The sequence below is a fragment of the Tachyglossus aculeatus genome, chromosome 6 (assembly GCF_015852505.1).
Source record: "Tachyglossus aculeatus isolate mTacAcu1 chromosome 6, mTacAcu1.pri, whole genome shotgun sequence".
Taxonomy (NCBI): domain Eukaryota; kingdom Metazoa; phylum Chordata; class Mammalia; order Monotremata; family Tachyglossidae; genus Tachyglossus; species Tachyglossus aculeatus.
In genome coordinates this window covers 37,415,565-37,437,570 of record NC_052071.1, presented here as the reverse complement: position 1 = coordinate 37,437,570, position 22,006 = coordinate 37,415,565, and the positions used below count along the sequence as shown (strand labels likewise).

General features: G+C 46.0%; 1 protein-coding gene and 1 long non-coding RNA gene across 2 annotated transcripts in view; one reads left to right on the top strand and one right to left on the bottom strand.

Moving 5' to 3' along the window:
* Positions 1 to 22,006, top strand: part of LOC119929772 — a 29,957-nt gene that overhangs the window by 4,721 nt on the left and 3,230 nt on the right. The window lies entirely within an intron of this gene.
* On the bottom strand, positions 65 to 21,803 carry GNL3L (G protein nucleolar 3 like). The gene is made up of 16 exons (XM_038748050.1): positions 21,770 to 21,803; positions 16,167 to 16,267; positions 16,037 to 16,074; positions 13,804 to 13,905; positions 11,300 to 11,416; positions 9,344 to 9,427; positions 8,291 to 8,426; positions 8,037 to 8,140; positions 7,183 to 7,327; positions 5,917 to 6,004; positions 5,580 to 5,757; positions 5,341 to 5,483; positions 3,382 to 3,518; positions 2,423 to 2,565; positions 1,744 to 1,915; positions 65 to 534 (listed from the first exon to the last, which is right to left on the bottom strand). The coding sequence occupies exons 2-16, from the start codon at positions 16,177 to 16,179 to the stop codon at positions 467 to 469; spliced, it is 1,668 nt and encodes a 555-aa protein (XP_038603978.1). The 5' UTR covers positions 16,180 to 16,267; positions 21,770 to 21,803; the 3' UTR covers positions 65 to 466.

Here is a 22,006-nt window from a genome sequence, read left to right as displayed (position 1 = left end):
CTGAACTCACTGTTTTCTTCCTCAGTACCCTGTTAGAACTCCTGAGCAGCAACATAGTTTCTTGTTCAAATCATCCCATACTCATTTTATTTAAAATGAGGAATAAAGGATTTGGTTGTCAGTACACAAGACTCTCACTTCTCCTTGTGCAAGAGGCTGACAACATCCGATTTAAATCTCACAGCCTGCTGTCAATTGAGGAGTTGCCAAAGTCTTGCCTGAAATGTCCTTGCTCTGCCCTTTCTATTCCTCTGCCAGTCTCCAAGGGGTTGTGAAGCAGCACAGGTCACGCTTCTGGTTTTCCTAGCTGGGACTTTTGCAGGGCTTCAGCCTGGCATTCTTTTTCCCTCCTCCAGCAGAGGAGAAAACCAAATTTTAGTCACTCACTGCCTTCCCAGCAAAGTGCCCGTTTTGGGAATGATGCAATCCTGAGGCTTTGGCTGCTGTTCCATCCAATCTCTGCATATCAATCATCTGCGAATGTAAAGTCCATGGCAGCTACCAGAGTATCAGACAGCTTTGTTGCAATTTTATCTAAGAAAGGGGAAAAACAAATTATGAGCAACCACTTCATTCCTCCTGGATCGAGAGGTGTTGTCCCAAGCTAACTGAACTGTAACTCATTCTCGGCATTGCCATCTCTGGCCCCTTGCCTGGAACTCCCTTCCCCTTCAATCCCAAATGACCCCCTCCCTCCCCACCTCATTCAGGGGGCACTGCCCAACTAAGTACCACTTGTCCTGGTCATGTCGTCCCCAAGGCCACAATCAGCACTTGTGAATATCAAGTTATTTTCCATACTTGTGCTGCTACTAATGGCATCGAAGCTTTCCTCCTGTTCCAAATTGTGTCTGATCCTCATACCTGACTTCCTATTGGACTGTACGCTCTGAGGTCAGGGATTTTTTTTTTTTTTTTACATTTACTGTACACCCTTCTAAGCACCAAGTACTCTGCACAAAGTCAGCACTCAACAAATATGAATGAATTTATAAATGGTACTCAGGGAGTCAAATGCTACCTAACTGTGTAAAACGTATTCACATCCACTTTGTTCCCTAATCTCTTAATCATCTTCATTGGCCCTGCAAAATTTACAATGTGCAAAAACACCTGAAAAAAGGTGCCATCCTGGCCAAGTAGACTCCTTGCTGAAACTAGACAAAAAACACCACATTCTATTTTCCCTGGTGTTCTTGCAAATGTAGGTAAATTTCACTAAATGCATGGTTTGGGACTAAGCCTGATCTTTTTGAACTAATTTTCTGGAAAGGGAGAATTCCACTTAAACTCAGTTCTGGCCTAGTTAGGGGGCCCTTTTCTTTGAGCCAAAAAGCTCCATCTTCCCCCAGCTGGCTGAACCCATATACATGGCTCAGGAGCCTTCTGAGAAACTAAAACACAGCTTCTTCAGCTCTGGGCAAGGGCTGAACAACCACAGACACTATTTTTCTGAAGAGAATGAGATTTTTCTGATTCCTGCAATGCAATGAAGAAAAATTATTCAGCTGATGTGCCACCCTGTCCCCAATCCTGTAAATCTGCAACAGCCCCAATGAAGTAAAGGAGTGAACAATTCCCTGGTTTACCCGCCCCAGATATACTTTGATGCTGGGTTATTTTTTGGCCTAAATGGGACAGATTCCCCAAACAATTGCTCCATCTTTCACTTCACTTGGGCCGTGTCAACCGAGCCACTGATCGTAGCCCACCCAGCTCTGTTTTTACTTGCATCCCACCAACCTGCTCTCTTCTGCAACTTCTTCCTCTTCTTGCTTGCCGCCAGAAGACCCTGACCCTGGAGAAGGGGATCCAATGCCTGGATGTCCTGCAGATTTGGTGCTCGGGGAACCACCCGCGTTACCTCTGCTTTTTGGCTTTTGTTGCTCTTTATTTCCACAGTGATGTCCCCCAACTGCCAATGAAGAAGAGGGAAACAGCTGAATGATCAACTGGCAAACACCTGCCGATTACTCTGAAATCAAATGCAGAGTAGGCAGTTACTCCTGACTTTTTCTCAAGAGCATTTCAACAGCCATTTCCAATTTGCGGCTCTGTGAGCCACCAGGCTAGAAGCCAAAAATCCTTCTGCTGCCCTGGTCACTGACTGGCTGGATGGCCTTTGGGAACACCACTTCCCTTTGTGGGCCTAAATCTGTCCATTCGTTAAATTAGGAAAATTAGCTAACTGAACCATTAGGCTAGGTAACAGCTGAGGCATAAAACTTAAGCGTAAAATGTAAATATACAATATTTTCAGAGGGTGGAGCAGAGATAAACCAATTATTGATCTGTGAAAAATACCCAGGACATTGTCCACTGGTAGTACTGAACCGATCTGGAATCTGTACGGTGGGGAAGGGGTAAATCCTACTGAGATTATCACTAACATTACATAGTCAGTGAAGAAGGTATTTTGTACCTCTGGATCTCTGTCATCAGCCATGGCTTCTTCCTCCTCTCCACTTCCTTCTTCACTGAGCTCTTCCTCCTCCATTGCCTCTTCAATTCCACTGGTGAAGCCTAATGTCTGCATGCCAATGCCACTTGGCCCAGAAGGCATTACTTAAGACACAAAACAAGTTCTTTAGAGCCCCGTGCATTACAACTTTCCCAGAAGCTTTCTCATTACTCCCTCTCCTCTTACTGAACCCCTTCCTCTGAGAATACAAAAAAAGATAGGAACGGGGGGAGTGGAAATGAAGTTTTAACTTGACGGCTTTCATTTCAGCTTCAGTGAGAAATCCCTGAAATATAGTCAGGCCAACTAATCTTATCCAGTTCAGAAGTTGGCTCCTATTCCAGGTCACAATTAAGGGTCCGAAGCATCTTGACCCAGAGACTACACTGGTCAAGGGTGGCCTGTCTGCCCATTTTAGGCCTCCAACCAGGGAGATTCATTCAATCATATTTATTGAGCACTTACTATGTGCAGAGCACTGTACTAAGCGCTTGGGAAGTACAATTCAGCAACAAATAAAAACTATCCCTGCCCACAACGGGTTCATGGGGGTGAGCAGCTGGGGAGAGGGTGCAGAACTGGGGTTAGCAGGCTGAACTAAATTTAGCATAACAGCCTGCGGGCAGAGCACTCCCTTGGGAGGTTCTGTGTTCCCCTGTGGATACCAGCAGTGGCCAGTGTTACCTATTAGAAAAAGGAGGAGAGATGAGTAAAATTTAAATATTAGAAATATTGCTCTGGGCCATAATGAACCTTTATTGGCTGTGCAAAAAAAATAATGACTGCTAAATATACCTACCCTCAATACTGAACTGATTACCAGACAGAACATAATTGAGCCCTGCTATTTTTAACTTGGGGCTTCCAAACAGACAAGGGGTTTAGAATTCCAGAGCCGGCAGCCCTGTGTCACCACCTACTTGCTAAGGCTTCCACGTTTCCCTGCTCGAGGGCCTCAAAATCGAAAGCTTTCCCCATTTCGGTGACAATCTCTGCACTGATGTGGGTGGGCAACGTGTGGGTCTCTGGTGGGTGCGTGAAGTAACTGATTTTCCCACTAAAAAAGAAAACAGAAATAGGGTTTTGAGCACGGAGCAGAATTCCTGTTGTTCCTCTCCTAATGGGAAGCGAAGGGCATCCCCCACCACACTCGACCTTAACAATATACTCTACTTTTGACTGAGCTCTGACTCAGATCAGATAATTTGGGCTGTCCAATTCATTCATTCAGTTGTATTTACTGAGCACTTACTATGTGCAAAGCACTATACCAAGCACTTGGGAGAGAACAATATAATGACGAACAGATCTGCCCACAACGAGCTCACAGAGTAGAGGAGGAGACAACAGAAATAGATAAATAAATAAATTACAGATACATACATATGTGCTGTGGGGATGGGAGTGAGGATGAATAAAGGAGCAAGTTAGAGTGGTGCAGAAGTGGGTGGGAGAATAGAAGAGCTTAGTCAGGGAAGGCTTCTTAGAGGAGACTGGGGCAGAGAAAAACAAGGTACAATCCTATACAGTGGTATTTTTTAAGCACTTACTGTGTATCAAGCACTGTACTAAATGGTTGGATAGAAATAATCAGGTTGGATACAGTCCCTGTCCCTCATAATAATAAGAATAATGGTATTTGTTAAGTGCTTACCATGTGCCAAGCACTGTTCTAAGCACTGGGATAGATACAAGGTTATCAGGTTGTCCCGCGTCGGGCTCACAGTCTTCATCCCCATTTTCCAGATGAGGTAACTGAGGCCCAGAGAATATAAGAGACTTGCCCAAGGTCACACAGCTGACAAGTGGCGGAGCCAGGATTAGAACCCACGACCTCTGACTCCCAAGCCCGGGCTCTTTCCACTAAGCCATGCTCCTTGGGGCTCTTAGTCTAAGTACTCAGTACTAGGTACTTACTACTACTTAGTACCCTAAGTAGAATGGGTATTTAATCCCCCATTTTACATATGAGGAAAGTGAGACCAGAGAAATTAGTTGACTGCCCAAGGTAACACAGCAAGCAAGGGGCAGAGCCAGGATCAGAACCCAGGTCCTCTGATTTCCCCTGTGTTCTTTCCACTAGGCCATGCTACTCTTCTGTCGTGTGGCCAGAGGATTGGTCATACTGACTCCATTTTTAGTGTCTCTCTTTCTCTCTCTCCCTCTCCTCTCTTCTTCTCTCTCTCTCTCTCTCTCTCACTTTGCTGACAGTTTCCTAGTGGATCAGCACTGTACTAGATGCTCTGTTCTTCAGCCAATTAGGAATATCAACTAGTCCCTGAATCAGAGAGAGAGGCCCTTAGTTATCAGTGAGAGCTTACTATGTGCAGGGCACTGTACTTAACACTTGGGAAAGTATAATCAAAGAGTCGGTAGGAGCGATCCCTACAAACTGTAAAAGCTCCAGCTTCTCGCTCCTCTCAGCTGCACCCTCCTTGCCTTGTAACCTTCGGCAGTCCATCCACTCCCCTGAATAAATCAGTTATTAGCTCTACTCCACTGGCTCTGAGTTTCTTCCCTTTCGACATCAGAACCTTCTGACGTCTCAGCCCAGACCTAGGAATTATTTCCCGCACTCAGAGCCTCTTGGATTTAGGAAATGAGTTGGTTTTGCTCAGGGAGGAGCTACAAAACAACAGGGCGAAAGCTACGGAGGTGATCACAGTCTAAGTTTTTAGACTGTGAGCCCACTGTTGGGTAGGGACTGTCTCTATGTGTTGCCAACTTGTACTTCCCAAGCACTTAGTACAGTGCTCTGCACACAGTAAGCGCTCAATACGATTGATAGATTGATTGATCATTGGCTTGCTGGGGCTCTCCCATCCACCTAGAGTTGCCTCGGAGCTCCGCAAAGCAGCAGGAACTCCGACCTTTCTCACCTCATCCAGTCCGTCAGTACAGATTTGGCTGCTTTCTCATGATCAGGAGTCCCTCCTTTCTTCAGCTTCCCTAAACGCCGGGCCAACAGGGCCAGGAATTCTGTGGTGCTTTTGAAATCAGAAATGCGATAATGTTGGATGATCTGATGGGGTAAGAGGGCAAAAGAAATGTGGGTCAGCTTCCTCTTGACATCCAGCCAATCTTTCCAGCTGTCCCTTTTCCCCAGAGAGCCAAGTACCTGCTCCTTGTTGCAGCGTCTGAGGATGGCTTCCACCGGCCCAACCGGGTCCGCCAGCTGTTCAATCTTCATGCAGTTGCGCAGGATCATGGCTGCATCAGAAGCAGAGGTGGCCATGACTATGCCAGGACAGTCCAAGAGTTTGATGTGTTTGTCCAGGTGAACTTCTTGTAGGCACCTAGCGAGGGAGGACATAGTTCAGGGCACATTCGGGCATGGGCTTGGGCCCCTAAGACCACAGCATGGGAAATGGGGCAGCAGGCTGAGGCTAAGTTGTAAACATCAGGTAGGGCCTCAGTTTGACAGCTGTGCGCAAAGTTAGATATTTTTTTCTTACTTGGTGACTCCGGGGGTCGCTCCAACGCTGCAGGCCCGGGCCCGCTTCAGGCTGTTGATTAAACTGCTTTTTCCGACATTGGGGAAACCTGCAAGAAGACGTCATCCATAAACCTCTAAAATGTATACCTTGTTTTGCTACTTTAAGCTGATATAATAACAGTAATAATTATGGCACTTATTAAGCACTGTCCTAACCCCTGGAGTAGATACAACTTAATCAGGTTGGACACAAGTCCCTCTCCCACATGTGGTTCACACTCTTAATCCCCATTTTACAGGTAACTGAGGCTCAGAGAAGTGAAGTGACTTGCCCAAGGTCCCACAGCAGGCATGATATATGGAAAGTAGGCAAGCTGCTATCATTGAGCCTTGCTGCATCTCCGTTTCTACATCCTGAACCAGAAAAGATCCCTAAGGCTGTCGCTTTGACTGACCCTTCTAGGTTCAAGAGAATAGTTTGTTCCTCATATGAAGTACTTTGTCCAGTTTAAGGGGTGAAGGGTCTTTCCAAAGGCTAACAGACTCCATTAGCTTACCCTATAATCAATTTCTCTCCACTTGTAAATTTGACCAGCACTTGCTCTGCAAGGTTTGTCCACTGAGTTCCGGGGACTTTATTTTCATACGCCAGATGTAGCCCCTGATTTGTAAAATGGGGATCTCTAGAGTTCTGGCTGTGAAACTGACCCTGGCACTATGGAAAAGAGGAACCTCTCTGTTCACTGACTATTGGCTGCACGAGCCCACTTATCACTGCCAGCCTAGAACTGTAGCACCACGAGGAACTTTAGTTTTGCAACCTACAATCCACTGTACCTCTGTGCAAAAGACTAATGAGCCTTCAGAGCCAAAATCTGGTCGACAAAGCTTTCCATGCAGGCAGTACGGACCTCCTGAATCATGACAGTGGCTTAGCCTACTCCCAAGAACATGACGGTGAGAGTCAGAAGACCCAGGTTCCATTAACCTGCTGGGTGACCTTGGCCAAGCCACTTAACTTCTCTGGGCCTCGGTTTTATCATCTGTAAAATGGGGTTAAGATGGCTGCTCTGCCCACCTGTTGGACTGTGAGCACTGTGGGGAACAGGGATTGCGTCCGGTCTGAAAATCTCTTTATCTGTCCCAGCACGTAGCACAGTATTTGGCGCATAGGAGCGTTTACTAAAGACAAGAACGGCCAATGACACCTCTGGTCAAGCCATCCTCCAGACAATACGCTCAAGGTCCGGGTCAGATGGGAATCAAACAAAAGCTGCCTTCTCACCGACCACGCCTACACTGATGGCAGTCTTGATGTCCTGGTTCCGGCAATAGTTCCCTAGGACTTTCATCAGGCAGTCGGCCCCAATGCAGGCACCGCTACTCAGAAGTTCGGCAGAGGCCTGCTTCACCGGGACTTTACTTCGTTGCTGAGGAGGAAGCGAGAGGGTGATTAAAAGTAAATCTCAAAGACACAACTGAGTGAAGGAGAGGTGTCTAACCACCTCAGATGCTTCGTGGAATTCAGCGGTTGTAGACTGCTGCCTCTTTCCCATCACAGGCCAGGTATTTGGACTCTAGCAGGAATAATACTTCATATGTGTCAGGTGCCCCAGAAAGCATGTGGCTTTATGTTTGCTGGTCTAACCGTATTCACTCTGACCCCACCATGATGATTTAACCAGAGTCACGGCCTTTATGCTGCAAGCGCCTTGTGGGCAGGGAACATATCATCATCAATCATATTTATTGAGCGCTTACTGTGTGCAGAGTACTGTACTAAGCGCTTGGGAAGTACAAGTTGGCAACATATAGAGACAGTCCCTACCCAACAGTGGGCTCACAGTCTAAAAGGGAACATATCTACCAACTCTGTTACACTGTACTCTTCCAAGCGCTTACTAAGAGCCCTGCACGCAGTAAGTGCTCAATAAATACCAGTGATTAACTGACCGACTAGCCATGAGGATGCAGAATATCTGAGCCCATAATTCAGCTATTTTGCCCTTATGCTGACCATTGTCTGAAAAAAAAAAAAAAAAAAAACCCCAAAACAGAACACTGGTCTCAGACTGGCCCTAGTGCTTTTCTCTCGGCTCTGCTTCTGGATTCCCATTTTGCTGGTGCCTAGATCCTTACCAAGTTCTTATTCTGCTGTTGGGTAGAAGCTTTGAAAGCGACTGTCGGAAACTCATTTCTTAGGTATTTCAGCCACTTCTCCACAATTGCTTTAGAAACCAGATCTGGAAAGGAAAGCAAGAAAAACGGTGGGCTGGTGAGAAAAATGTCTTCATTTTCTACCAAGTCCCACTACACTCCAAGTTGCTCAGAACTGCCACTCCCACCCTGGCTTGACATGAAAACTGACCCAGTGGCCTTCCCATCTTTGGTACCTATCTTGTTCAGGACCAGAACAAGTTTCTTATTTGTTCCCGCCTGCACCACCGCCTGCTCCACTTGAGGACATCGGCACCCCTGAGGGTCTCTGACATCCAAGACTTCAAGGATCACATCTGCCGCTTCAACCACCTGAAAAAAGGATGGCCAACCATAAGGAATAAGACAGATTTTATGACTTTGCATCTTGTTATCAGGAAAGAGGGGTGGACTAGAACCTTCCAAAGAGGAAAGATAGAATCTGATTAGGATAAAAACTGCATTATTGACACCAGGATTCTGATTAGGATAAAAACTGCATTACTAGGATTTGGGTTTTTCAGACAGAGAGCATTCAGCATTTGTGTCAGCGTCATCTGGGAGTATTTTTTAACACCCCCACTCGCGCTCCTGGCTATTTCATGCGATAGCAGAGAGGGAAGGAAGGAAAATCTGAATGGTGGGTGGGCTACAGGGTGCTCCAAGGGGGGGGCTTCTGGGAACTAGTCTCTGGCTGGAAGGAGTGGCTAATAATAATAATAATGGCATTTGTTAAGCGCTTACTATGTACAAAGCACTGTTCTAAGCACTGGGGAGGATACAAGGTGATCAGGTTGTCCCACATGGGGCTCACAGTCTTCATCCCCATTTTACAGATGAGCTGAGGCACAGAGAAGTTAAGTGACTTGCCCAAAGTCACACAGCTGACAACTGGCGGAGCCGGGATTAGAACCCATGACCTCTGACTCCCAAGCCCGGGTTCTTTCCACTGAGCGAGTTACCTGAGTCAGAGGAGAGTCAAGAACTGCTCAGCACAATTTGCCACCCTGGATCTAAGCCAAAATGCATCAACAAACCTTGCAGATCGGACAGTAACACCTCCTACGTCATTAGCTAACTATGCACTTACAGCTCACTACTCGGAGAACTATGGCTGTGCGCCCTCCAGCCGCTACGTTTTATTTCCAACAGGAAGATCAGAAAGGCACAAAAGTCCTTGCTTCACGATGGAGGAGTGAAGTCTTATGAAGACCCCTAAATAACATTCACAGCCTAGGCTACGTACGTACCTTTTTAAACTCCCGGTAGTAGGCTTTTCGGGAGTTCTCATTTTCCAGCTGGACAACCTTCTCCAAGTTTTTCAAGTCCATCTCCTACAGCAAAACACAATGTGGAGAGTTGTTCTGCTTTTGTTTTTAAGAGGGAGGGGGAGACAGGGAAGGAAGCCAAGGGGATTCTGGCACCAAACCTTTCTCTTCACATCAGCGCTTAGAACAGTGCTTTAAACATAGTAAGCGCTTAACAAATGCCATCATCATTATTATTATTATCCCAAAGCCCCATTTTCGAGTTGACTGTTTGGTGGGGGGGTGGTTAAAACCTTGAATATGAAAGTAATTCTGAAGCCAAGTTCCAAAAGAGCAGCTGGCTGAGTCTCTAACAGTCTCCCAGGATGAAAGGCAGTGGAATATCAACGGGGCACTCATTTTAACAAATTTATGCTCACCCCTCCAGAGACCTCAATCCCAACGGACACGAAAGGTGTAACTCATTTACCCCTTCCCGCACCACACGGACAGAAAGAGAGCCGACAAAGCGGAAGGTGGCACGTTCAAGTAGCACACCGACACTTCCTTTTTAGACATGGGGGTCACAAAAAAAAAAATGAGCAAATTCATTTGCCTGCACAATCCTCATTCTCAAGGCTCACGACATGTGATCGGTGGATGACCAGTATTGGCTGCTGCCTCCTACCTATCTCTTGAGAAAACACTTGTAAAGTGCCTAAGGCCGGTGGGAGGAAAAGTCTTATGTACAATAGTGGAAACATTTCAATCACCTGCAGCCAGAGCTCCCAAACTGTTCTTCAGGTGGTGCTGTTGTCTGGGCAGAGGGAGCAAATTTTCCTTTTTTCTTCCAACTATCAGGCCTGACTTTGGCAATTGTCAAACGGCCAGTTACTGAAGAACCAGGGGCAATGGCCAGACCCGCCCACGCCAACAGACTACAGCTCCCACCACGTTGAAAGCCCTCCCAAAATCCCACCTCCTCCAGCAACGCTTCCTCCATTATTTCCCATTTCCCGAGTCACATCAACTCAGCAGCCACTTGCATTTGGTTTCTTTGTCTCTATTCTTGCATTTTATATATATGCAGTCAATTACTTTTGATCTGTAACTTGTCAATAATTGTAGGTCTGTCTCCCCATTAGAATGTAAGCTGCATGTGGGGAGAGACCATGCCTTAAGTTTCTCTTGGGAGGCATTGTGGTCCAATGGATAGAGCAGGGGGATAGAGTCAAATCTCAAGGGGAGAGGCTGGCATAGTGGGTACAGCGTGGGGCTGGGAGTCGGAAGGTCATGGGTTCCAATCCAGGCTTTGCCACTTGTCTGCTGTGTGACCTTGGGCAAATCACTTCACTTCTCTGGGTCTCAGTTACCTCATTTGTAAAATGGGGATTGAGACTGTGAGCCCCCCGTGGGACAACCTGATCACCTTGTATCCCCCAAGTGCTTAGAACAGTGCTTTGCACATAGTAAGCACTTAACAAATGCCATCATTATTATATGGGACAGGGACTGTGTCCACCCCAATTTGCTTGTGTCCACCCCAATGCTTACTACAGTGCCTGGCACAAAGTAAGTCCTTAACAAATACTGCAATTTTGGTTGTTATTATTATCATTTCAAGGCTGAGGATATGTGAGTTCACAAAGACTTCTCTGAGCAGTAAATTCCAGAACAGACTTTCTACTCAAGGTACCCTAGACCTGGTTTTAGGGTAATTCCATAAATGGAGGGTTCGTTGAACCATATCTCTATTTCCCTTTCACATACCACTTTCCACTAGACACATTTATGCTCTTGAGAGAAATCAGGTCTGAAGTTGAGTAAAGTTAGAACAGGTTAGAGGTCTTAAAACTCTTGAGTAGGGAAGGAAGTTTAACTAATTCCCTCTTTCCCTGTCCTTTCTTGCGAAACTCAGACATTCCCAGAAAAACCGTCACTGTTAACTGCGCTCTTTACCTTCTGTTCAAACTGCCTCTGTCTCTTCAGGGCATCTTGCTGGAAGCTCTCCAGGCTTCTCCGTTTATTCTTTTCCTTTTCCCTGGCAACTCGCTGCTTCTCTCTCATCTCCTCCACCTATCGGCAGAGAAAACATCACCGACATTAACCCGCAAGGTGTGTCTCCTTCTCTGGAAGTGCATTAGGTCTTTATTCCGAAAGAGTCACCAGGCATACTGGCATTACAAGAGGAGGTGAAGTGGAACAGCTGTTAGGATTGCCTAAAAGGTATTGACCTAGGAATTAGAATACAGCGCAAATATCTGAACATGAAATGGCCATTTCAGCAACTAGAGCTGATCCTTTCAGGTCAGATCCAGTTCTTCTTCCCCACCCCAGGAAAGCTATATTTTTCCTAGTGCTACCTTACCCTGTTCCCCAAAACGATATCCAGTTTGGCTTTAAATGCCTCTAGCAGTGTATCTAGTGGGTTTAAACAATGCAGAATTTCCATCTCATCTTCAGGTGTCTCACTGGCTTCACCATTACTGGGTGTAGTATACTTATCCTTTGCCAGTCTTCTTTGAATCATATACTAAATGTAAATTACACATCTTCTTACTATATAGCTAATTAAAATAATTTATCTGCATGTGAAACTGGCCAGGCACCACCCAGAGTGAGTTAAATAGGCAAGGCCCCCCCCCCCCCTCCCCTTTTAGGAGTTTCCCATCTAAGAAAGACAACATAACATCAGTGAAAATATCAATGCTACATTTGGATACGGCCCAGAAACACAGAGGTGAAATGAGGAGAATGGGAGGAAGAGAGGAAGGATATAGAGCTACACAGACATTTAGCAAGTGTATTAAACAAATCAGGATTCCTGGGGGACCGTCTTATGAACAACCTCCCAATTCTTTCATTGAAAGGTTTGCTTCATTGGTAAAATTGGTGGGCTAGAGGGGTGCTCTAAAAATAAGCTAACTCAGCTGCATTTCTTTAATGGACAGGATCCCCAGACTTTATAGCGCCTTTGGGAGGGCTGGGCCAGCTCTGTTGCTGGAGTAACCTGTTTGGGCTACTTTGCTGGGGGTATGTAAGGGCATTTTTGGGGAGCTGATGGAAGTCAGAAGCAGCCGTGCCTCCCTGTCCCGAGGGCCGATTGGAGTCCAAGCCAAGCAGGGGTCCTGAGCAGATTTCTACCCAGTGCCCAGGCAGGAACCATTTCTCTCCTCCATTCAAACCTACAAGGGTTTACAAACCCCAATTCTCCCAACGGTCCAGGAATAATGCACCAGTGACTTTCAGATTCTTCAGATATCTTTTGTTTCATCCCTTCTCCACATCTAGGAGTGCACAGACTTGCCCTTTGGACACTCAGGTCTCCCATAATGCCCATTTTCATGACAAATGTTGTTAAAATGCTTTTGGCGAATTAAGAAACAGTCTTCCAACAATAGTCATCTATCTGGAATTCAGGGTCAGAAGAAATGGTTTTGTCTCTGTGTGCAGTGTCACATTCTGACATTCTCCTCAAATGACAGGCCTGTCATTTTGATTTAATTTCATCTTAAGTCTTCTCTCAGCACTCGTATTTCCAACATGCTCCAAAGTTATGCCTATTGTAATGTGAAGCCACATTGCAATTCCAGGAGTAGGTGGTCGGTGATATTCTTGAATAGCCAGACCAGGAGGACTTTGGCATGGTTTTTGGCAGCAGTGAAGAACAGGTCGATGCCATAATGCTGCTGCAGCTTGACTTTTCACTTTACTTCTAAAAAAAATGGTGATAATGGGGCATCTTACTAGAGGCTGTAGCATCTTTTTAATGTTCCATGTGTTTAAGCGGAGCATCTCCTCCGTACTTACCCATCTCAAAAAGTACAACATCGAGTAATAGCAGTGTGGTTTAGTGGAAAAAGCATGGGGCTGGAAGTTAGAGGACCTGGTGGCTCTGCCACTAGCTTGCTGTGTGACCCTGGGCGAGTCACTTACTTTTCTGTGCCTCAATTTCCTCAAATGTAAAATGAGGGTTCATTACCTGTTCTCCCTCCTACTTAGACTCTGAACCCTACGGGATTCTAACTGGCCTGATGAACTTCTTCCCCAGCACTTAGAACAGTGCAAGATGCATAGTAAGCTCTTTACCAAATGCCATAAATTGTGTGGCTTTTTTTAAATCCAAGTGCTTTGCACTTTTTATGTCTGAGTGCAATGGTGACTTTCTGAGTAGTTGGGATAATAGCTTGTGTTCATACGTTGGTAGGTTTTCAATATCTGTTTTGAAAATTTTCAGAGGTTCTTTAAATCATTTTCTGGCATCAATAACAATGTTCTGGTACAGGTGGAATAAATGCAAAAAAGCGGGAGTCTTTTAGGGTGGAGAGATGTGAAGAGCAGGCTTCAACACATTTTTTATTCAAATTTGATCTATTTCCAAGATTTTTCAAGGATCACCCCCATCTGATAGACCTCCCTTTCCCAAATCGGCCTGAGCCCTGCCCCTAGGTTAAAATTCCTACCCTTTTCTTCTTCATCTCTGCTGCCTTCTTGGCATGTTCTTTGAAATGGAAAATCTGAGGCACTCCTGGGTCCTTCTTCCCTTGTTGTTTGGCTTCTGGATTCTAATTAACATGAGGAGAGAGCACACATATCAAAAATCACTACCGTCAGTTGTTCTGTAACGCGTGTTTCCATGACCTGATTTTGCTAGAAGGCTTTTGAAGAATTAAGGAGCGTTCTATCGCTGCAACACGGATCCACAAATCGACACGAGTAAATCTAAGAAAAAACTTGCGCACAAGGTGTTAGTCCAGATGCAGGTTAACTCAGTTCTGCCGTGCCATTTGTTTTCCTTGCCAACCGGAGAATTAGGGAATGTTCTTTCACCACAGCACTGGGGCCAGGTGCACAGCAGCAGACCAGGGGTTTTTACAGACTGAATTTTCCTTAACACAGGGGTTCGGGATGGACTCAACCCCTTTCTCCAGTTCCAGGAGAACCCCGTGTGGGCTGCTCCATTCCTTCCTTATCCCAAACTTGAGTTTGGGTACCTGGTGATCGTCATTAAGCTACCTTAATGATCACTATGTGACCTGCAGAAGTAGATGCCAGGAGCAGTAGCTGGTACTTATTCGTTGCTGGGGAACTGTGAGGAGGAGACTTCCTCTCCCGCTCCACCCACAACAGCTTCCTAAGTGCCGCCACTGCCAACTGCACTGCTAAGGCCAGAAGACAACCAAGATCATTTCCTCTGGAAAAGTTCTCCCACACCCTGCCCGCCGAGGGTACGGCCAAAAGAAAAATGTCATCTGTCATCTCAGCATTCTGTCCCTCTCATAGATCAGACTAAGCCGAGGCAGTCAGGCAAGCATGGGGCCCCTGTCACAGCAGAAAGGAAAGAAATTCTCTTTAAGTAACGTTTACCTTGAAGGAGACCGAGAAAGAGTTAATAAGGAAATCATTAATTTTTAGGCAATAGGAGGGTTCATCTTAATAATAAAAGGGGACATGTGAAGGAGGAGCTGTGAGACCTAGTGGAAAGAGCCTGGGCCTGGGATCTAATCCTCTGCCAGACACCTGCTGTGTGACCTTGGGAAAGTAGCTTAACTTCTCTGTGCCTCAGTTACCACATCCATAAAATGGAGATTCAATACCTGTTCTCCTACTTAGATTGTGAGCACTGTGTGGGACAGGAACTGTGTCTGACCTGATTATATTGTATCTTCCCCAGGGTTTGGAACAGGATTTGACACATAGCCAGTGCTTAACAAATACCATAATTACAATTATGACTATCGAATGGATTTTTTTTTTCTTTTTAACGTTCCGGGATACTTACGATTCCACCTCTAGAGCTATAAAAAGCATAATGCACTGCTCAGGGATCACATGGCCTCGTGCAGTGATTCCCCATCTTTTCTGGCTAACGCCACACAACTTTCTCTGAGTTTCCCCAAACAGTGAGACTCCTGAACTGTGGCGGAGGAAAAAGACAAGAGGTTCAAGTAGTAAGGAATCTGCTCAGGGCACTCTAAGGTGGCCTCGGCTAGAGCTAAAAGCTGCTGCTAAATTCCGGAGCTTCCAACTCCAGCTGGAACAGCCACAGGCCCGTAAAACAGAGAGGCAGAGATCCTGGACCGGTATTAATCCCACATGAGCCAACAGAAAATGTGAGTTGTTTTTTTCTCTTAAATGGTATGTGTTAAGTGCTTACCATGCGTGAAGCACTGCTCTAAGCACTGAGGTAGATAAAACTTTATCAGGTTGGACACAGTCCCTGTCCCAAAAGGGGCTCACAGTCTAAACTGGACGAAGGACAATTTAATCCCCATTTTACAGATGAGGTAGCTGAGGCACAGAGAAGTGAAGTGACTTGCCCAAGGTCACACAGTAAGCAACTGGCAGAGCCTGGATTAGAATCCAGGCCCTCTGAATCCTAGGCCTTTGCCTTTCCACTAGGCCACGCTGCTTCTGAGGTGGTAATGGGACAGGACTCAATGTGAATAAATTCTATGTCCTGCCCCAGTCACTCTTTGGGCTTCAGATGCTTTCATAAAATGGAAATAAGAATGCTACCTTCCTCACACAGATACTTGGGGTACATTTGCAAAGTATTTAGGGTTTATTAGGGTTCACACATACATGTAAAATGCAGGGCACTGCGAAGGGTAACAAAAACCAATACAATGTAAGCCCACCAGAAGAACAAATCTGATCTCCAAAGCCAGGGATTTGGGATTTGATGGAACTCACCCTGTTGCGTCCGGGTCCTTTTCTCGGATTTTTCAATTCTGTGTAACAGAAAGGCACAGGAGAAAAAATGAGGTCTTTTTCCGTTTACAATCTTTTTCTGATAAGACTCTACTGATAAAAGGAGACTCACTGCGCTTGGTCATGATTTTCTGGATGCAGTAAATCTCAGCAGAAGAATGCAGTGAGTTCTTTTGGTGGAAACAAAGACCACAGCCCCTTTGACTGCTTTCTCTAAAGAGGTTAAGAAAACAAAAGCTGAAATCTGCATTTGGCCAAAAGAGATGACAGTTGTGCTTTGTAGTGGGCAATTCCTGGTTTAACCGGGTCACACCTGTTCAGAATGCTGGAGCCCGCTGGCATGCTGTGCTGTGTTTTTAGAGCTGTATCTCTGACATTTAAAGTGAAGGAGAATGTGCTCTTTGGCAACAGGGCCTAGTGGAAGGAACTAGCCAGAAAACCCAGTTTCAAGTGCCAGCTCCACCACAGGCCCAGGTATGTGACCATAGGCAAGTCACTAAACTTCCAAGGCCTCAAGTTTCCTCATCTCCCCCTCATCCCCCTCTCCATCCCCCCATCTTACCTCCTTCCCTTCCCCACAGCGCCTGTATATATGTATATATGTTTGTACATATTTATTACTCTATTTATTTATTTTACTTGTACATATCTATTCTATTTATTTTATTTTGTTAGTATGTTTGGTTTTCTTTTTTTTTTCTCTGTCTCCCCCTTTTAGACTGTGAGCCCAATGTTGGGTAGGGACTGTCTCTATATGTTGCCAATTTGTACTTCCCAAGCGCTTAGTACAGTGCTCTGCACATAGTAAGTGCTCAATAAATATGATTGATTGATTGATTGATCTATAAAATGGGGTGACAGACTACAAGCCTTGTGTGAGACAGGGACTGTGTACAACCTCATAACTCTCTATCTACCCCAGCAAAACTCCCTATCTACCCCAGCAACTGGCATTCAACAATGCCATTATTATTATTATTACCACAAAGCACCAAGGAGAAATCTTGTACCCAGATATAGTGCTACTTTACAAATGAGGTGGAGGGAAGTCTTCCTAGCCAAAAGAAGCATGGCAAAGAAGCAGACCAACAACTGTATTTGGTTTCACCAGTGTTAAATTCAGTGCGAAGGAAAATATGCCTGGGCCTGAAAGTTTCCATTTGGTGCTGGAAAGACCCAAATTTCTGGCTCTCCAGCCTACTACCTCTTGGAAGCCTGTTTCCTCCCAGTCCTAAATCCTCTCTAAAATGCCTACTCCCTTTTCACCCCGGCGCTCAAAAGAAAAACTTGACATCTCCGGTGCTCAGCCATCAAGCCCAGGAATCCCGGGTAGAGGAATTCATTATCTAGAGTAGAGGCTTACACAGCAGGATTCACACTCTCTAGCCCTTGCCAGTCGTATTTCCCCTAGGACACGGAGTGCAATGTATCATCAGTGCTCTGCACATAGTAAGCACTTAATAAATGCCATTATTATTATTATTATCAGTAGTGGGGCAGAACATGGCAAAATGTTTGTGTAGCCTTCACCCCCCTTAAGCAGCATGGCTTAGTGGAGAAGGTCATGGGCTCTAATCCCAACTCTGCCACTGGTCTGCTGTATGACCTTGGACAAGTCACTTCTCTGGGCCTCGGCGACCTCATCTGTAAAACGGGGATTAAGAGTGTGAGCCCCATGTGGGACAGGGTCTGTGTCCAACCCGATTAACTTGTATCTACCCCAGTGCTTAGAACAGTGCTTGGCACATAGTAAGTGCTTAACAAGTATCATGATTATTATTTAACCAGTTACAGACCAAACCGGGCCCAGAACTCAAGTCTCCTGGTCCTCGGAACAGTGCTCTATCCACTGACCAATAGCCGAAGGGTTGCACAGAAGACTAACAAGAACAAACACTTCTCCTAGAGGCAGCTGTGCAAAAAGGGATTCAATAAATGTACGGAGGAGAGGTCCGAAATGGGTTATTGGTGGAGATAAGGTAGGAATTTGGGCAAGTACATCCACATACGTCCAAAGACAACCACCATAATGTTCCTCCAAACTCAGCCTCAAGACGAGCTCACAGTACAGGACTCCAGATGCAACCCAACTATACTCACACACCCAAACTGGAATGGATAATAATAATAAAAGTATTAAAATAATAAAAAGTACCCTTGAGCCCCTCCTTCCTCTCCCCCTTGCCCCCCTCTCCATTCCCCCGTCTTACCTCCTTCCCTTCCCCACAGCACCTGTATATATGTATATATGTTTGTACATATTTCTTACTCTATTTTACTTGTACATATCTATTGTATTTATTTTATTTTGTTAATATGTTTGGTTTTGTTCTCTGTCTCCCCCTTCTAGACTGTGAGCCCACTGTTGAGTAGGGACTGTCTCTATGTTGCCAACTTGTACTTCCCAAGCGCCTAGTCCAGTGCTCTGCACACAATAAGCGCTCAATAAATACGATTGATTGATTGATTGGCTAAATGCTTACTATGTGCCAGGCGCTCTTCTAAGCACTGGGGTAGACACAAGCTAATCAATTTGGACACAGTCCATGTCCCTCATGGGCCTCGCCATCTTAATCCCCATTTTACAGATGAGGTAACAGGCAGAGAAATGAAGTGACTTCACACAGCAGACAAGCGGCGATGCTGGGTTTAGAACCCAGGCCCGTGCGCTACCCACTAGGCGACACTGCTTCCCAAGTGCCAAGAATTAATAATTACAGCATTTGTTAAGCGCATAGTGTGTGCCAGGCACCGCACACTGGGGTAGGCTGTGAACTCCATGTGGGATCTGATTATCTTGTATCTGCCCTAGTGCTCAGTACAGTGCTCGGCATGTAGTAAGAGTTTAACAAACACCACAATTATTTATTATAGAAAGCAATCTGAACTCTCTCTGTTTCACCTGGAGCTCATAGTTTAAGAGGGAGGGAAAAGAGGTTTTTGATCCCCATTTTACAGTTGAGGAAACAAAGGCAAAGAGGGAAAGCACTTCCCTGTCTGACTCCCCTTCTGGACTGGGAAATCCTTGAGGGCAGGGAATGTATTTATCATCATCATCAATCGTATTTATTGAGCGCTTCCTGTGTGCAGAGCACTGTACTAAGCGCTTGGGAAGTACAAGTTGGCAACATAAAGAGACAGTCCCTACCCAACAGTGGGCTCACAGTCTAAAAAATTTATCAACTCTTCCATACTGTTCTGTCCCAAGTGCCCAGACCAGTGCTTCTCACACAGGAAGCGCTCCATACACTGATTGATTGATTATAGTAAAGGAGCATGGCTCAGTGGAAAGAGCCCAGGAAGTGGAAAGTAGCCCCCTTTTAGACTGTGAGCCCACTGTTGGGTAGGGACTGTCTCTATATGTAAGCCCCACATGGGACAACCTGATCACCTTGTATCCTCCCCAGCACTTACATATATACCTGTATATATGTATATATGTTTGTACATATTTATTACTGTATTTATTTATTTATTTATTTTACTTGTACCTATCTATTCTATTTATTTTATTTTGTTAGTATGTTTGGTTTTGTTCTCTGTCTCCCCCTTCTAGACTGTGAGCCCACTGTTGGGTAGGGACTGTCTCTACATGTTGCCAACTTGGACTTCCCAAGCGCTCACACAGTAAGCGCTCAATATGATTGATTGATTAGAACAGTGCTTTGCACATAGTAAGCGCTTAACACATGCCAATTATTATTATTACTGCACACAGTAAGCGCTCATTATGATTGATTGATTAGAACAGTGCTTTGCACATAGTAAGCGTTTAACAAATGCCAATTATTATTATTATTCCTATGGGATTATTGGCATTAGTGTCCCGACCCATTAGGGTGGCTGACAGCATTTGTTCTTTTTGCCCGTGTCAGCAGAAAGGTGTGGTGGGGAAATGGGTGAGCCAGAGGCTGGTGCTTCCTCTGCTCTGGGAACAGCGGGAGTTGGGGATTTATCCTCAGGAAGCCTGCACGGCCCTCCCTTCCCTTGGCCTTTCTCACTTCTCCTTGGAGAGCCAGCCGGCTGGCCCGCTGCCACCCCGGGCTGGCTCACATCCCTTGCTCCCTCTCCACATCAACCTGGATCAATCAATCAATCGTACTTATTGAGCGCTTACTGTGTGCAGAGCAAGGATGTGGCCCCCCCATTCCCGGCAGGAGGGCCCTGACCATCCTAATATAATAACAGCGGTATTAAAACATTTACTGGTGCCAGAGATGGGCACACGATTCATCCGGTCGGCCACAGCCCCTACCCCACAAGGGGCTCACAATCTAAGTTCATTCAACCGTATTTATTGAGCGCTTACTGCATGCAGAGCACTGGACTAAGCCCTTGGGAAGTCCAAGTTGGTAACATCTAGAGACAGTCCCTACCTAACAGCGGGCTCACAGTCTAGAAGGGGGAGGCAGACAACCAAGCAAAGGTGTGTAGGTTTAAAAAAAAAAAAGTAGTTAATCCCCACTTTACAGATGAGGAAAGCGAGGCACAGAGCAGCTAAGCGATTTGCAAGCCAGAGAAGCAGCGTGGGTCAGTGGAAAGGGCACGGGCTTTGGAGGCAGAGGTCGTGGGTTCTAATTAGTAATAATGATGGCATTTGTTAAGCGCTTACTATGTGCAAAGCACTGTTCTAAGTTGTCAGCTGTGTGACTTTGGGCAAGTCACAACTTCTCTGAGCCTCAATTCCCTCATCTGTAAAATGGGGATTAAGACTGTGAGCCCCACGTGGGACAACCTGATGACCTTGTATCCTCCCCAGCGCTTAGAACAGTACTTTGCACATAGTAAGCGCTTAACAAATGCCATAATTATTATTATTATTATTATTATTAAAATGGGGGTAAAGACTGTGAGCCCCCCGTGGGACAACCTGATCACCCTGTAACCTCCCCAGCGCTTAGAACAGTGCTTTGCACATAGTAAGCACTTAACAAATGCTATCATTATTATTAAAAGTGCTTTGCACATGCTAAGCACTTAATAAATGCCAGCATTATTATTACGGCAAGGGCCAGCAGCAAGCAAGGAGCAGAGGTGGCATGAGGTTGGACTCCCTAGGCGCTTCGTCCAGTGCTCTGCACACAGTAAGCGCTCAATAAATACGATTGAATGAATGAATGATGGCATTTCTTAAGCGCTTACGATGTGCAAAGCACTGTTCCAAGCGCTGGGGACACAGTAAGCGCTCAATAAATAGGATTGATTGACTGATTAACAAATACCAACATTATTATTACTAAGCGCTTGGGAAGTCCAAGTTGGCTCCCGGGCCGTGGCCAAGCGGCTTTCCCTGGGAAGGCGATGGGGAGACCCTCCCTCTTTCTTTCTTTCTTTTTTCTTTCTTTAGCTCTCTTCCTCCCTTCCAGGCCCTACTGAGAGCTCACCTCCTCCAGGAGGCCTTCCCACACTGAGCCCCCTCCTTCCCTTCCCCACAGCACCCGTACAGATGCTTGTACGGATTTATTACTCCATTTATTGATTTATTTTACTTGTACATATCTGTTCTATTTATTTTATTTTGTTACTATGTCTGGTTTTGCTGTCTGTCTCCCCCTTCTAGACTGTGAGCCCACTGTTGGGTAGGGACCGTCTCTAGATGTTGCCAACTTGGACTTCCCAGGCGCTTAGTACAGTGCTCTGCACACAGGAAGCGCTCAATAAATACGATTGATTGATTGATTGATTGATTGATTTCCCCCCCGCGCGGCCGCTCACCTCGTGTCCCCTTCCAGGCCCGCGGCGGCGCGCCCGGCGAAGACCACGTGGTCGCCCGCTCGGGGGCGCGCACGCACGCGACGTGCCGAGTCACCGCGGGGGGGCGTGCGTACGTGCGTGCGTGCGCGCGGCCGCCGCGCTGCGTCAGGGCCAGGCCCCGCCTGAGGCGAGGACCTCGAGTGGCCTTTGCGCCCCACAAAGCAGGCCTCTTTACCTATAATAATGATGGCATTTGTT